This window comes from Anoplophora glabripennis, unplaced genomic scaffold, assembly GCF_000390285.2.
Source record: "Anoplophora glabripennis isolate ALB-LARVAE unplaced genomic scaffold, Agla_2.0 scaffold97, whole genome shotgun sequence".
NCBI classification, from domain to species: Eukaryota; Metazoa; Arthropoda; class Insecta; order Coleoptera; family Cerambycidae; genus Anoplophora; species Anoplophora glabripennis.
Genome location: NW_019416215.1, coordinates 66,804 through 80,969, shown reverse-complemented (window position 1 = coordinate 80,969; position 14,166 = coordinate 66,804). Strand labels below are relative to the sequence as shown.

At 30.2% G+C, this 14,166-nt stretch overlaps 1 protein-coding gene across 3 annotated transcripts in view; it reads right to left on the bottom strand.

Annotated features, from left to right (window-relative positions):
- LOC108907322 (FH1/FH2 domain-containing protein 3) overlaps positions 1-14,166 on the bottom strand; it is a 146,907-nt gene that overhangs the window by 66,519 nt on the left and 66,222 nt on the right. For all 3 annotated transcript variants that reach the window (XM_018710949.1, XM_018710951.2, XM_018710950.1), the window contains exon 3: positions 3,106-3,215. In XM_018710949.1, coding sequence (XP_018566465.1) covers positions 3,106-3,215 — 110 coding nt within the window. The remainder of the gene's footprint in view (positions 1-3,105; positions 3,216-14,166) is intronic.

The following is a 14,166-nucleotide window of genomic DNA, read 5'->3' as shown; positions in this document are numbered from 1 at the left end:
TTATAATATTTGTTGCATTTGAAACTACAGTTATTAATAAAGATATTTAGTACGAATGGAAAAAATTTTCTTGCTATCTATTTCATAGATAGATCAATCATATAAATTAAAATATAATTACAGTTTTCGTCACTACACTTACAAAAAATTTTTATTAAATAATATTTTAAATATTATTATTTATTTCCAAATAGATAGCTATGGTAGATGCAGAAAAATCATTTATGCCCAATATTCAATAGAAATGCAAAACACTATTAAGCAAACTTCTCAATATTGCTAATCAAATGTATGCAACTGGCAACGCAACAGAGCGTTGTGGGTTCTCTACTTTATGTTTATAAGCTGCTCTGCGGAAAGGAAAGAGATTATGAGATGTTTTATATGAAACAGACATTTTTTCCAAAAAAATTAAACAATTTATATATAAATAAATATATATAAAAAGTCTTTCATTTTACTGAAGTTAAAAATTAGTAAAGTTGTATGTATAAACGAAAATTATATACCTAAATATGGTTTATTTATAGAAGAGAAAAATATTCACTGAAGTTGATCTTTACTAAACCAATAATAAGTTTGAAGCTCATATCCTGCTCAAAAGGGAAAATCCTAATATTTGATTCAAACCAAATATAAATTTAATTAAAACAATTAAACTACTTAAATAAAACATCTATAATTGGTTCTTCCATGTTATTAATTAGAAATATAATTTAAATTTGCTTTGCATTTAGAATAATGCAAAATGACTTTCTGCACGCGGCGCATTCGCCATAATTTAGAATTGCTGTTATTTCAATTATTTTATTATTAATTCCACAACTGTTATAGTTCTCGTTATTAATTGATGAATAAACATTCAGAATATCTCTACTGGCGTTACTTTTTTATTTAAAAAAGCGTTGCTATTCAGAAAAGGTTTTCTCAAAATACTTGAGTTATTTAATTTTTTACTCGGATTACTTTTAAATGAAAATGCTCTCGTCATCTCAAAGGGCAAATAGAAGTGACACATTGAAACTTAAAGAGAGCTTTATTTTCATTTATTGGATATTTATTTATACCTTTATAGATTTAGATTCTAAATTTGGGATCATATAGGAAATGTTAGGATGAAAATAAATTCCTACCTCTAAAAATAATTTCAGCTTATTTTTCCCTCAGATTATAGGAAGCAACACTTTTTTATAAAACTCCTTTTAGTGAAACTTCTGGTCATTTAAATTTTTGGTCGATGAGATTAAAAGCCAGCCTAATCAGTTGTAAATCTAATATTCAAGCCAATCATATGAGCTAGACCATACAAAGGTAATTTCTACAGGTTTTTCATATTTGCCTCAGTAAGGAAGCTTTTACGACCATATATTAATAGAAACTTTTCTGTTCAGTGTAAAATTTCCAGGGTACACTCTATATGTATAAGGGGATTGTTAACAATAGCAACGATTGTGGGTGTTGACATAAGGGGTGAGGAACGTATTTTTCCTAACGATTATCGAACTAGGTCACGAAGTACACAAATATTTACCAATATTCCTGAGAATGTAATCATGTTATGGGAATTATGTTTCCATCAAAACAGTGTGCCTGTTTATCCCAATCAATAAAAAAACTAAATTATATTGATGAAGGAAGTTAATTTTGATTTTTGAACGGATTATCTTTAGGTGAAATTAAATACAACTTATGTTTTATTTAAATATTTATACAAATTTGAAAAGAATCCTTGTTATATTTTTCAAAGAAACTACAAGTAAGTACTATCTAGATAAGCATTGTTTTATTCATCCAAGTTAAATCTGCATCGATATAAGACCATCAAACATTAAAGCTGAGCCGACATTATAGTAAATCTGGTTGCATATAGCTTACCCAGTTACAATTTGAATAAATGGTAAACATGATAAATTATAAATAACCAATGCGCAAATAGTAAATTATTAAGAAAATGTCTCCAAATATTTAAAATAAACACAGCCATATAAGGTATAGACAGAGACAGAGTATTAATAATATATTTTTAATTAACCAAACATTTTCCATACTGTCCGTAATTATTTATTTTTTTTTGTTGCTGTTTCTATTTGACTTAACAATGGAAGCATCAGGTAGAGAAAGTAGATATTTCTTCTTGTTTACATGATAATTACTACAATACATGACACGGTTGACATTTTAAAAATTTCTGGGTCGGTTAGGTAAAACTAAATTCATAAAATCAACCCCTTATTTGATCCTTTTGAAACAAGGGATTATTTGTTTAAAATGTTTAGCAGTAATTAGTAATTACCCCTTTAGTGAACGATGACGCATCTAATTTTTTTACTAGAAAACTATCGGTTTTATCGTAAAAAATTACAAGACGTAACAGAGTTGCGCAATAAATCAGTCTTCCGAATAAATATTTTTAAATAAATAATTTGCTTCATATAAAAAATTTCTAATGACATATTGCAATGGGGTTGACTGTTTCACTCCTTTATAATATACGTCAATGATCGAAAAAATATTGAAAAATTGTCTCTTTATTAGTAGGATGCTTATACCAAGTTTCGTGTCTCTAGCATTCCCCATGTTAAAGAGAATAATTAAAATGTGAATTTCAATCCCCTCATTGCAACTTTCATATAAGGTATTTTTACTTCAATCCTCTTATTTTGGGCTCTATATTCAGTGGTACCATTTTTGCTACTTCATTTAAAAACACCCTGTACATAGAAATATAAATACTGACTTTTCCTGTATTTATGTACATATAAAGTAATTTAATAGAAAATTACTTACTACGTCTTCTACGTATGTGAATAGGATTTAAATATTTAATCGAAAGTTTAGTAAATTTCTTCTATAGATAATTAATTAAAACCATAACATACTTGTTGACACGCCTCGTATAATAGCACGTCTGATACGGTTCGTTAACCCTCACCGTGCTGCTCTTTAATTTAATGGGGAGAACTTTTCCCAGCACCCGCAATAATTTCAGATATTAAACAACAAATTAAAAACCGATTGTCACAGGCATCCAAGTTACCGTCCACCATAATACGTATAACAGACACTGATACATCATTAGATAAAGTGACTATACATCATACTCACTTTGATTGAAAACCCTCAAACTCCTCTTGCTGTTCGCTTATGGAGGCTTCGAGGTCAAGGTAAGATCCATAATCCCCATCTTTGTACAACTGAAGTGCCGCATCATCCAACTGTAACAAAATAATGCTTATTATTTTTGTTAGGTACTTAATAAATTCTGTATTTATTGCCGCAATATATGCCGTCTAAGCTGGAGAATGCAAGCAAAGCAGTCTATACCTTAGTTTTATATTTATAATTTCAAGGTAAATTATAGGCGATTAATAAGAAATCGTTGTTGAACTTAAACAACGGACACCCACCATCCTGCTAGTCTAGTGGTCATTACTTTTATTGCTGAATTACGATCTGCTATAATATAATACAGGGTTTTCTGAAAGACATACTAGCATAGTCTTTCCGAAGTCAGTCGAACATGTATAAAAACGCCTAGCAATAAAATTTAATTAGTTTTATAGACGTCCCTAAAAAAATTTTCTGCTAAAGGTAAAAAATTATAATAATTTGTATACAATGTGTAGAACATTTCTATTATATGTTCATTTGACCAACAACACATTTCAATTATTTATGTCCTCAAAGAATTTTATTATATTGATGGCAAATTTCGTTTTATTCCGTTTCAAAACGTCTCCAAAGTGCCCTGTTGTAATAATATTAACGAACCAAATATCCCTCTTATTTTCCTTTCGCTATTGTAATATGAAAGATTAATAGAAGGTGCCTAAAATAATTAAAATTACCTGAATCACACCAAATTCCGCATTACTGCACTGCACTGATAGGCCAACTAAGTTTATAGCCCAGTGCGGCTGTGTTTGTACCGCGTTTTCCCACGTGCTCATCCTTCAACTGGGCGACCAGACCTGTATATGGGTATGGCTAAATAAATATGGGAACAAGTTTTTCAAATATTTCGATGCCGAGTTGCTGCGTCAGCGACCGGACCTGGTACATACTGTCAACCTCTTGGTTCTTCAATTGAGATCGGAAAGACTATAATATTGTATCACTGGCCTAAATAGCTTAATGTGTATTTTTAATCATAGGTACATTTTTAAGTTTTTTTTAAGGCAGAGTATAAATAAGAAAAAATTTCATATAAACATACATACAAGAATTGAGTGAAAACAATTATGATCATATAATCGAGTTCTGCGACGTTATTATGAATAAATTAAACGAAAATATCAACTTCAGTCACATATTGTTTTCTAACGAACCTTCATTTTGTTTAAATGAACAAGTAAACCGACACAACTGTAAGTATTGATCAGATCAAAATCCACATTGGATGGAGGAAGTTCACACCCAACGACCACAGAAAGTAAATGTTTGGTGTGGCACTATTGGTGGATAAGTCATTTTATATAAGGAAGTTTGACACGATATTTATTACTTTTGCAAGAACATATTATTCCAGAGCTTAAACGATTATTCCCGAACAATAACAATATCAATTTACCGACAGAACAAATATGGTTTCAACATGATGGGGCTTCTCCATATTTTGGGCGTGTGGTACTGACGTATCTAGATGAAACTTTTCCTGACAATTGGATTCGACGCAGAGGGGCAATTAAATGGCCAGCTAGGTCTCCCGATATGACCCCGCTTGATTTTTTTCTGTGGGGTCACATAAAAAATGTAGTCTATAAAAAATTGGTCGCAAAATATCGAAGAGTTGCAGGAAAGTATAAGCCATGACATTTCCACTATTCTTCCCAACACCCTTTATACACTACAAAATTTTGTTCGGCGAAGTCATTACTGTCTGGTGGTAAATGGAGAACACGCTGACCACCTTGTAAAATAGAATTTCGGAGAAAATATTTGTTGTTTTATTCTCGCATAACTATTGTTTTCATAAAATTTAAAATATCCAGGACATTCATTAAACATTTATTCGTTTCACGTATTTTTATCAACCTTGAACTATTATGCTTTTTTGTTTTTCGTAAAAAACTACTAATAATATTAAATCATATCCATATCCTCCACTTTGTGTTATTTTCAAAATAAATATCCATAATTTGGGGCCCTTTTTCTTTTATAAATTTGAGAGTAGTAAAAAGTTTCTTTCCATGTTCGGTATCTCGAAAACGGTTAATTTAGGTACATGATGTGCTATATGAATTTTGTTTTGAAGTTGCAGAAGAATTGAAATATGGAATAATACACAGAGTGTTCCATTAAAGAAAAAGCAACTTTGTTCAGTCATGACTTTTTGACTGATACAATCAATAGATTTTTAAAAAATCCTAAAACGTTTGTGTCATACGATTTTTCGATAGCTGTCTTATTTTAAGAAATAAGTGACCATTTCCATACATAATTATCAGTGACACTGTGTGTTCATAAAAAAATGTATTCTTGTACGTATATTTCTATTATTCACGACGTACTCATCGCTAAATTAGTGAAAATCGACTTCGTTGATTATCTTATTACTTATTCAATAGGTCACAAATTGTGTCATTAAATGGCGTCTATTCTGCTTCTTATTTAAGTATGTCTGGTGTGCCTCAGGGCTCCCCACTGTGGCTAGTGTTTTTTATTATCTACCTCAATGACATATACTAGTGTTTGCAGTACAGTAAATTTTGAGTGTATGCCGATGGTATAACAATATTTCCTTAAATAAATAGTATAGCTGACTGTTCTCTAGTTCAAACAGATCTTGATAGATTCCTTGAGCCTTGGTCAATGAATAAACTTTTTCTTAACATAAATAAATGTTTATTTTTTACCCTTACTAGGAATATTAATAAGTATTTGTTTGCTATAATATTAATCAAATTAACCTTAAAGAGGTATCTGAAATATTTCGATAGTAAAAGTACATTTAATTGTCACATATATTACTTTGTTGCAGAAGACAGTAAGATTAAAGAAATAGCGGATATTTCAAATCACCTCAGACTTTAAAAACATTGTTCTTTGCATATGTGTAGAATAAATTTAGTCACTTAAATATAACATTTACGTTTCTATTGGGTAAATTCTAAACAGGATTCTCACGTTTTAAGATTTTATAATGAGTGGAGCAATTATTAATAAAAAATTTAATATTATTTCCTTGAAAGATCACTGTGAACAAACTAACACTTTGTTCATGTACCTACAAATTGTTACGTGATTATGTAATCTCACCCTTACTTTTATCTAATACAACCTTTCTCGAATGACTTTTAAGGTAATGCAAAAAATAGCATTTGCTGTTCCATTTTAATGAAATATATGGACATCACCCTTGTTACCCATTTTTGGAAAAAAGGATATATGAAGATATATACATATTTTCCATTCTAAAACCCCGAATATATTTTTTTCTATAACGAGTAATTTAAAAAATAAAAATGTTAAGGTATAAAGACAAACAAAAGAGGTAAAGGGTAATATTCTTCATAATAATATGTAGACTATTCAAATAAAAATTCCTTTACAATATCGTGGAACTTCAAACGGCACGTCCGTTTAACCGCTCATACATATTAAAATATCAGGAAATCTATCAGGAGAAGCTCACTAAAATCACGTCGCATCTCTTTTATGTTATATCCATTCATGAAATCCTCGACTTTGCGTCACTTCACTAAAAATTTATTGCAGCTGGTAATGTGGTTCTTAGGTATTTTTCAAAATACTTATCAACACGTATATAAATCTCAGGGCAAATAAAAACGTCACTGTAATTAATACTTAACACATCCAAAACAACATGAGGTTTCATATTACAATTGGTAGAGATATAACAGCGGACAGTACGTGGGTGGCATCTCTTATGGGGCGGATACATGGACTGGTTACAAAATTAGCTCGAAAATCGTAGTAACAAAATTATGTACACAATAGTAAAATTGTCCTTTTCATTTATGAGGAAATTCATATAACATACGAATATAAAGATCACTGCCTTAAGACAAAAATGCATGCATTGTTTTTTTAAATCAGATAATGGGCTGAAGAACTATACTCTTGCTATTATACTATACTTATTCGCATAAAGAACAAAACACTTTTCCCTAAGAAATATTAAAGATTAAATTCGAAGCATCCAAAAATACATCAATTGCGTCAAAATTCTGTAACTGCCTTAAGACAAAAATGCATACATTTTTTCTAAATCAAATAACAGTCTGAATAACTATATTCTTGACATATCAAAGGAAAATGATATTGTATTGCAGGTTTCAATAAAAAAATGTTACGATATGTAAGGACATAACAATATTTTAACAATATTTTCTAAATTTGCAGATTATACTTGAATACTGTTTGTGTTTTATCTGAATATTATACTTATTCATGGGTCAGTGGAATATTATCAGAGTTGAAGAAAACTTTAAATCACAGTAAAAAGATTTAATTTATTCTTACCTTCTAAAGTAGACTGCAGTCCAGTCTACTTCAGAAAGTATTAAGATTGATCCAATAGTATTTCTAAATAAAGCTCTCATGTTCATTTTTATATCACCTATTTCAGTACAAGACATCCAGCAGGCTATATTACTTCTTAATAATACTTCTCACTTAGACTATTACTGCTTAAATAGTGACATGTTCAAGGTTTCTCTTGATCTTTTATTGGAACCATTGACATGTATGTTTAATAAGTGCGTACATGAGGGAGTACGGCCTGACTTACTAAAAATTACTAGAATTTTACCTGTACATAAAAAAGGTCCATTCGATATAATCTTAACAATTATCGGCCAATAGCAACTGTTCCCACTATTAGTAAAATATTAGAAATTATAATTAAACTAAGGCTAGTTAAATATTGTGAGGATAAATCCAAAATTTACAATATGGATTTAGAAAAAACAAATCCACAATAAAATCACTTTTGGAAATAGTGAAAAATGTTGTGGAGAGACTCGATGAGGCTGCTAGCACGAAAGCTACTGCTTGCGATCTCACCAAGGCGTTTGACTGTCAATGTCGACATTTTGGTTCATAAATTAGAGTACTACGGCATTAGAGGAAAAATGCTGAATCTTTTATCCTCATATCTGTCCAACAGGAAGCATTATGTTAGTCTAAATGGAAATGAGTCAGGCCTTCTGTCTATTACAAATGGGGTCCCCCAGGGCTCGGTCTTGGGCCCAATATTGTTCTTGTTGTATGTTAATGATCTTCCTTTCTTTGTTGGTGCGAATTCTTGTGTGCACTTTGCAGATGACACAACGCTTTTAACGAGGGGTTCTATGGAGGTGCATAATGATAGTTTACTTTGTGCAGAGACCTGGCTTTCTTCTAATAAGTTGAAATTAAACAATGCGAAATCTCAAAGTTTGTCGTTTATAGCTGACAAATGGGCGGTAAGTACCAATGTTAAACTGCTTGGCATAATATTAGACGCTAGACTCAACTGGTCCTGTTACGTGGATTAATATCATCCCAAATATTTTGTCTGCGTCGGATTAAACAATGTCTCTGGTGCCATCCGAACAGTTTACTTTTCTTTAATTCACAGTCATTTAACTTATGGTGTTATAATGTGGGGTAATTCCGCACTGTTAATGGAGCTGAGTATGGTACTCCATGCAAGTAACTATTTGTTAAACACCAGATTATGCCGCTGCCTTGCGTTTACATGTTTAAAACTTTGTTGCATATTCACAGAAATGTGAATAAATTTCTTAAACAATCAGACGTTCATACTTACAGCACTCGTCATGTGGATAATCTGGTGAATATGTTGAATATTGCATTATATAATGGCTTTAAAAATTATTTTAAAAATTGTTGAGCGGAAATGTTTAACTTTAAGGAGTTTTATAAATTAACTAAAAAGTTCCTACTGGGACATTGCTTTTATAGGGTTGAAGAATTTTTTAATTATATTAAGTGTCCTTGACTATACATGTTACTCTTTGTATGTAGAAATGGTCAATAAACTAACTGGTAACTAACTGGTAACTGGTATTCGAATAAAAAACAAAACACTTTTTCCTTAGAAACATTAAAGATTAAATTCAAAGCTTCCTAAAATACATCAATGACGTCAAAATTCTGTAACTTCACCACTGATATACAGATGTATTTCGTGAATTTTGCCATTAACTTATACCACAATTCGTCTAACTTTCTTCTTTAAATTCCTATAACGTCCTATATCTCGAAAATTAATGATTTTAAATTTATTAAGATCTTTTGGTCCGAAATGATCTAAAGAACAATGTCTTGAAGATTTAAAATACCCTTAAAAATTACGGAAAACTAGTCACAAAACATTTAACGATAACAATTTAACATAATTATCCTAAGTTGCAAAATTTAGATACAGTTGATTTGGGGTCTTTTAATATTCGAACCTAAATTTTATATAAAACTACTTTATAACAATTTAAACATAGAAGGCTGCACACAATGCACATCTAACAGCAGTATAGAGTCACTGCAGCAGTAATATTTCTTACAGGCCATTTATTTGAACTGCATTTATTCAAATTAATTTATAGAGCATTTTCTGTGATATACTTTGCCTGGAGATAATGCCCTCGAATCAAGCTGGGCAAAACTAATATCCAGCAAGCAACTTCTTTGCTTGTCTACACACATATTTTTATTTGTCCCGTTGCTCTGTTTCACTTCGGTTAGCGCTTAAGAGAGGACGGAGACAATCTCGTGCATGAAATTAAATAGTAAACTGTGACTTCTTTTCAATACTGTCACAAAAAATGTGAAGGTCGCAATTACAATGCACTCAGGCACATTGTGGCCGTTGCAGTGGTAATTTCGCTGCCGTCATACGTGTGTTTCGATACTTTTTATTCGTGTGATCATGCGAACAAGGTGTTATTCTGAAAACTACATTGTTATGGCTTACTTAAAGAGACAAACGGAAAATGGCACCGGACACTTTGTAGATATGTTCCGAACTAAACCGTCATGAAAACCAAAAATAAATAAATGGATAAAGCTAACGACTATATTAAAGTTTGTCATTTTCCGTATTTTTTTTTTTTTGTAGTAGAATAGTGTGGCTTAAATATGTAAAATCAGAGTACCGATACACAAATTAGATTTATTGATTTAAACGGATTATGAAGAGGGAAGCGCTATTTGTAGCAGCTATGAACTAAAAGCACATTTTAATCAACGTGAAGCACATTGCTACAGTTAAAATAGACAACTGAAACGTGACCTACACGAAATATGAATTGTATGAAACGTTTACATAATAATTATTTAATTTTGAAGCCGCTACTTTATTCGTAATTATGTATATTTCACACCGTTTTAACCAAGCTCTGATAATACACGGTGATTCACAAATAGTGATCAAAAATGAAACCTACCTCGTATTCTTTGATGAATTTAAGTTTTTACCTAGGACGCTTTGCTTAAAAAACACAGGGTTTGTGAATCACCTTGTATAGCAACTTGCTTCAACCAAAATTACTCTTTGTTGTTTAATGTAAGGTTGATTTCTGTGATAGTGATAGGTTATTAGCTGCTTAAATATTTTTAAATGTATTTTTTATTCATTTTACGCTATTGAAAATGAATTTTTAATGAAGAAATTCCTATTCTATCGAAAAAAGTATATGTGCATAGACTGTACTGTTCTCAGAAAGTGTAATTCTATTCTAAAATAAAGAAATAAGATTGTTACTTTATTATAAATATTAAGCAAAATTAAATAAATTTAAATGTTTTTTTGCAAAAGGTTCCTATCAAATTTGATGTGATTTTAAATCAATTACAGATTTTTGGATTTTTATTTTGTAGGATATTATATTGATCAAACTTATAAGTGACTATTCAAATTAAAATTTATTTATAATTAAAATAACAGTTATCAACTGTCATAACGTGAACTAATATATTATTTGTCATTTTCTTTGGAACAAAAATTAAGATAATAAGCCCCACCCAACAATTTTAATGCATTCTGGCACCTTGATATAATTTGCAAGATGATGAATTATACTACTAATAAATCTTGCACTTGCAAGCTAGTTTGATGCTTGCATATAAGTATGAAATATAATTTTCAATTACCTCAAAAAGAATCTGTCAGGATGATATAAATCCAGTTTTTTATAACTTACTAAATGAGGTATGTTAGTTGCTATTACTTCAACAGACAGGCTGACCAAACGAATTGGATCAGATAATTATTTAAAAATTGTTTGTATTAAGTATAATTTTATTATGTTCATAAAATTTTGCAATATTAGGCTCATTATTTTTACCTCTGTATAGTGTGCCATTTAATATATTTTGATATGTTATTTCTTTATAATTTATTAATAATTTTTTAATGAATATAGCTACATCTTTCACACTACATTTTAATCCACATTTAATCAGAGAATCTGGTTCCATACGTTGCAAAAATGACATATATCCATTATTTTAACTAAATTCAAAGTTATTTTTGCTGGTGTATTTATTAATATACTATTAAACAATTAAAAACATTGTCAAGTGAATGTGCCATTAAATTATAAAAACCGCAAAACTACAGGTACACGTTTTGTCAACATTATTTTCCGTACTTATTGCCCACTTGCACATTCAACATTTTAAATATTTTGTCAGTAAATTGGTTTAAGTATAAGCAATAAACTTCTACTACTCGTAAAATTTATATCCAATACTTGGCCGAACAATAAAACTAACTGATGGGAAACTTAAGATATGCCTGTCTATAAAACAAAAGTTTTATGTAACCTAGCTGTATACAAATAATAAGGCATTTTATATGTAAATACATATTTAATGCTTTAAATACGTGCTAGGGTATTCATTTCCATAAATCACACACGTCTTATAGTGTTTTTATGATATTATTTGCACTTGTTTTTGAAGAGACGGACTCGTAAAATAGCGCCATCATAATTTTTAACGAATAGAATGCGTATTTTATGGCTTGGTATACGAAATGATTATTCCGTATCAATAAAATGATGCATAAGTAATACACATAGTTTAAATTGTAAATGGGATTATAAAATTGAACGGAATAATATACATAACTATTAAATAAAGAGTTCATTCTATACACATTTTGTGGAAAAAATTAACACAGAATGTTTTGGGACTAAACAAGAATTAGATAATTTTCATTAATACTTTTATTGGTAAACTGAATATATTCCTGAATTCTTGACTAATTCTGACTCTCAGTTGGGCATAAAATTAAATAATGATGATTCAAAATACACTGACAGTACCTACCCAACATGCTAGTTTCCTTTCACACAGTCACATCGTTAGAGTTCGAACTCTTTAATAAAAGAATGATGTAATCAAAAAATATACCTCTAAGGTTTTTAATGAAGGATGATTAATGTGTAAATATTAAAGTACAAGTGGTATGCCTTGCTAGTGTCATTCACACTTCGGACCGTATGCCATGAAGCCGAAATATAATTAACTGTAAACGTTTTTTTGCTTTGGCGAATCTGGATACTGTTTATTCAAAAAAAATGTGTATGTACAATAGATAGTGTAGTATAATCTTTACTCAGGATAACATATTTTGTAAAATGTATGGACAATTTTCGCTATTCACTTATTTATTATTACATTGTCCTTCTTGTGTGTGTCTTTTTAGTGTAAAGTTCAATACTTACAACCTTCTTTGAGTATTGTGACAAATATGATTTCAGTTCGTTTGTTGATTTGTATTTTATGAAGTGCTTGCCTACAAAAAGAAATGCGCATACCAAATAGGATCTAAGCATATTCAAATATATAGGGGCGAAGTTACATAATTATTTAAAGTAAAATAATGATGAAAACAATTTCGGTAGGGTTATGAATCCACTGAAAATGTTCCTCAGATGCTACTAATCCCAATGTTTGAAGAAAAATAGGAATAATAGTTCTTGAAGATCGTCGTTATTGCTAAAGTATTAAATATATCTGAACCAATTAGACATGAGTAGATTTTGAACAAGATGGGTTCCAAAATAGTCGACTCCCAAAGAGAAACTTTATTTACTCACCTTAAAATAATTTGGATGCAGATCCTAACTTTTTCTTAAAGATGATGATGGTTTGGGTACTTCAGTGGAATTCAGAAACAGAATGAAGTCCACACAATGGATGTGAGAATTTTCTACCTCCAAAAAAGCTTGCACACAATCTTCAGTTGGGAGATTCATAGCAACCGTCTTTTAGGATCAAACAAAGATTGAATATATGCCGACAGGTACTATGACAACAGAACACAATAGTTATTGGCTAGAAACATACTAGTTTGTGCTATAAAAACGTTCTCTTTATTTGAATCCACCACCTACGGTTGTCTTCCACTGATCTAGTAGACTAACAGTCGTATAATTCCAATTTAATCCCGTATTACTTCTTTTTATTCAGAAGTTTAAACAGGTACCTTAGCGAACTTAATTTTACAGATATAATCAACTAAAATAGCATATCAATGCCTATTTTGAAAGCAAATGGGAGTCTTTTCTGATAGAATAAAGTCTTGGTAAAGAAAGATTAGCAAGATAAAGATAAAATTACTAAAAAAATAATATTGTTTCTGTGTCATTGTTAGGCAGAAAAATTTTTAAATTTCATGTCTGTTTAATATAATAATAAGGACATCAAAGCTTTGAAATATTGTTTTCATCAGTCAACTCTAAATAAAAATTTCAATAAAGTCACAACATGAATAGAAAAGTTGAAATCTAAAGACAAGGAGAATTAATTTTAATTATATGTTGTATGATTCCTAGTTGTTTATTTTTTATTATTTGATGTGTAGTATAAAGTATAAAACAAAGAAGACATATAAAATAACTTAATGATTCCCTGTCAGCGAAAACAAAGGATCTCGCTGTGGAAAGAATTCTGCATATTTTTTATTCCTGTCTATTAATAGACCATTCCACCTTTTTTAATTCAAAATTTTACGGATGAATGCAATACGGAAAGCAGCTGCCTTTTTACCACCGACTACATCCGCTGAATAAAGAGAAGAGTCAGTTGAGTATATAATTACTTCATGGCATATAAATTCTGAAATCCTATGCACGTGAATGTCAATATCTATTCTTTTCTGAAACGTGGAGGTCAATCCTTTTTGAATGG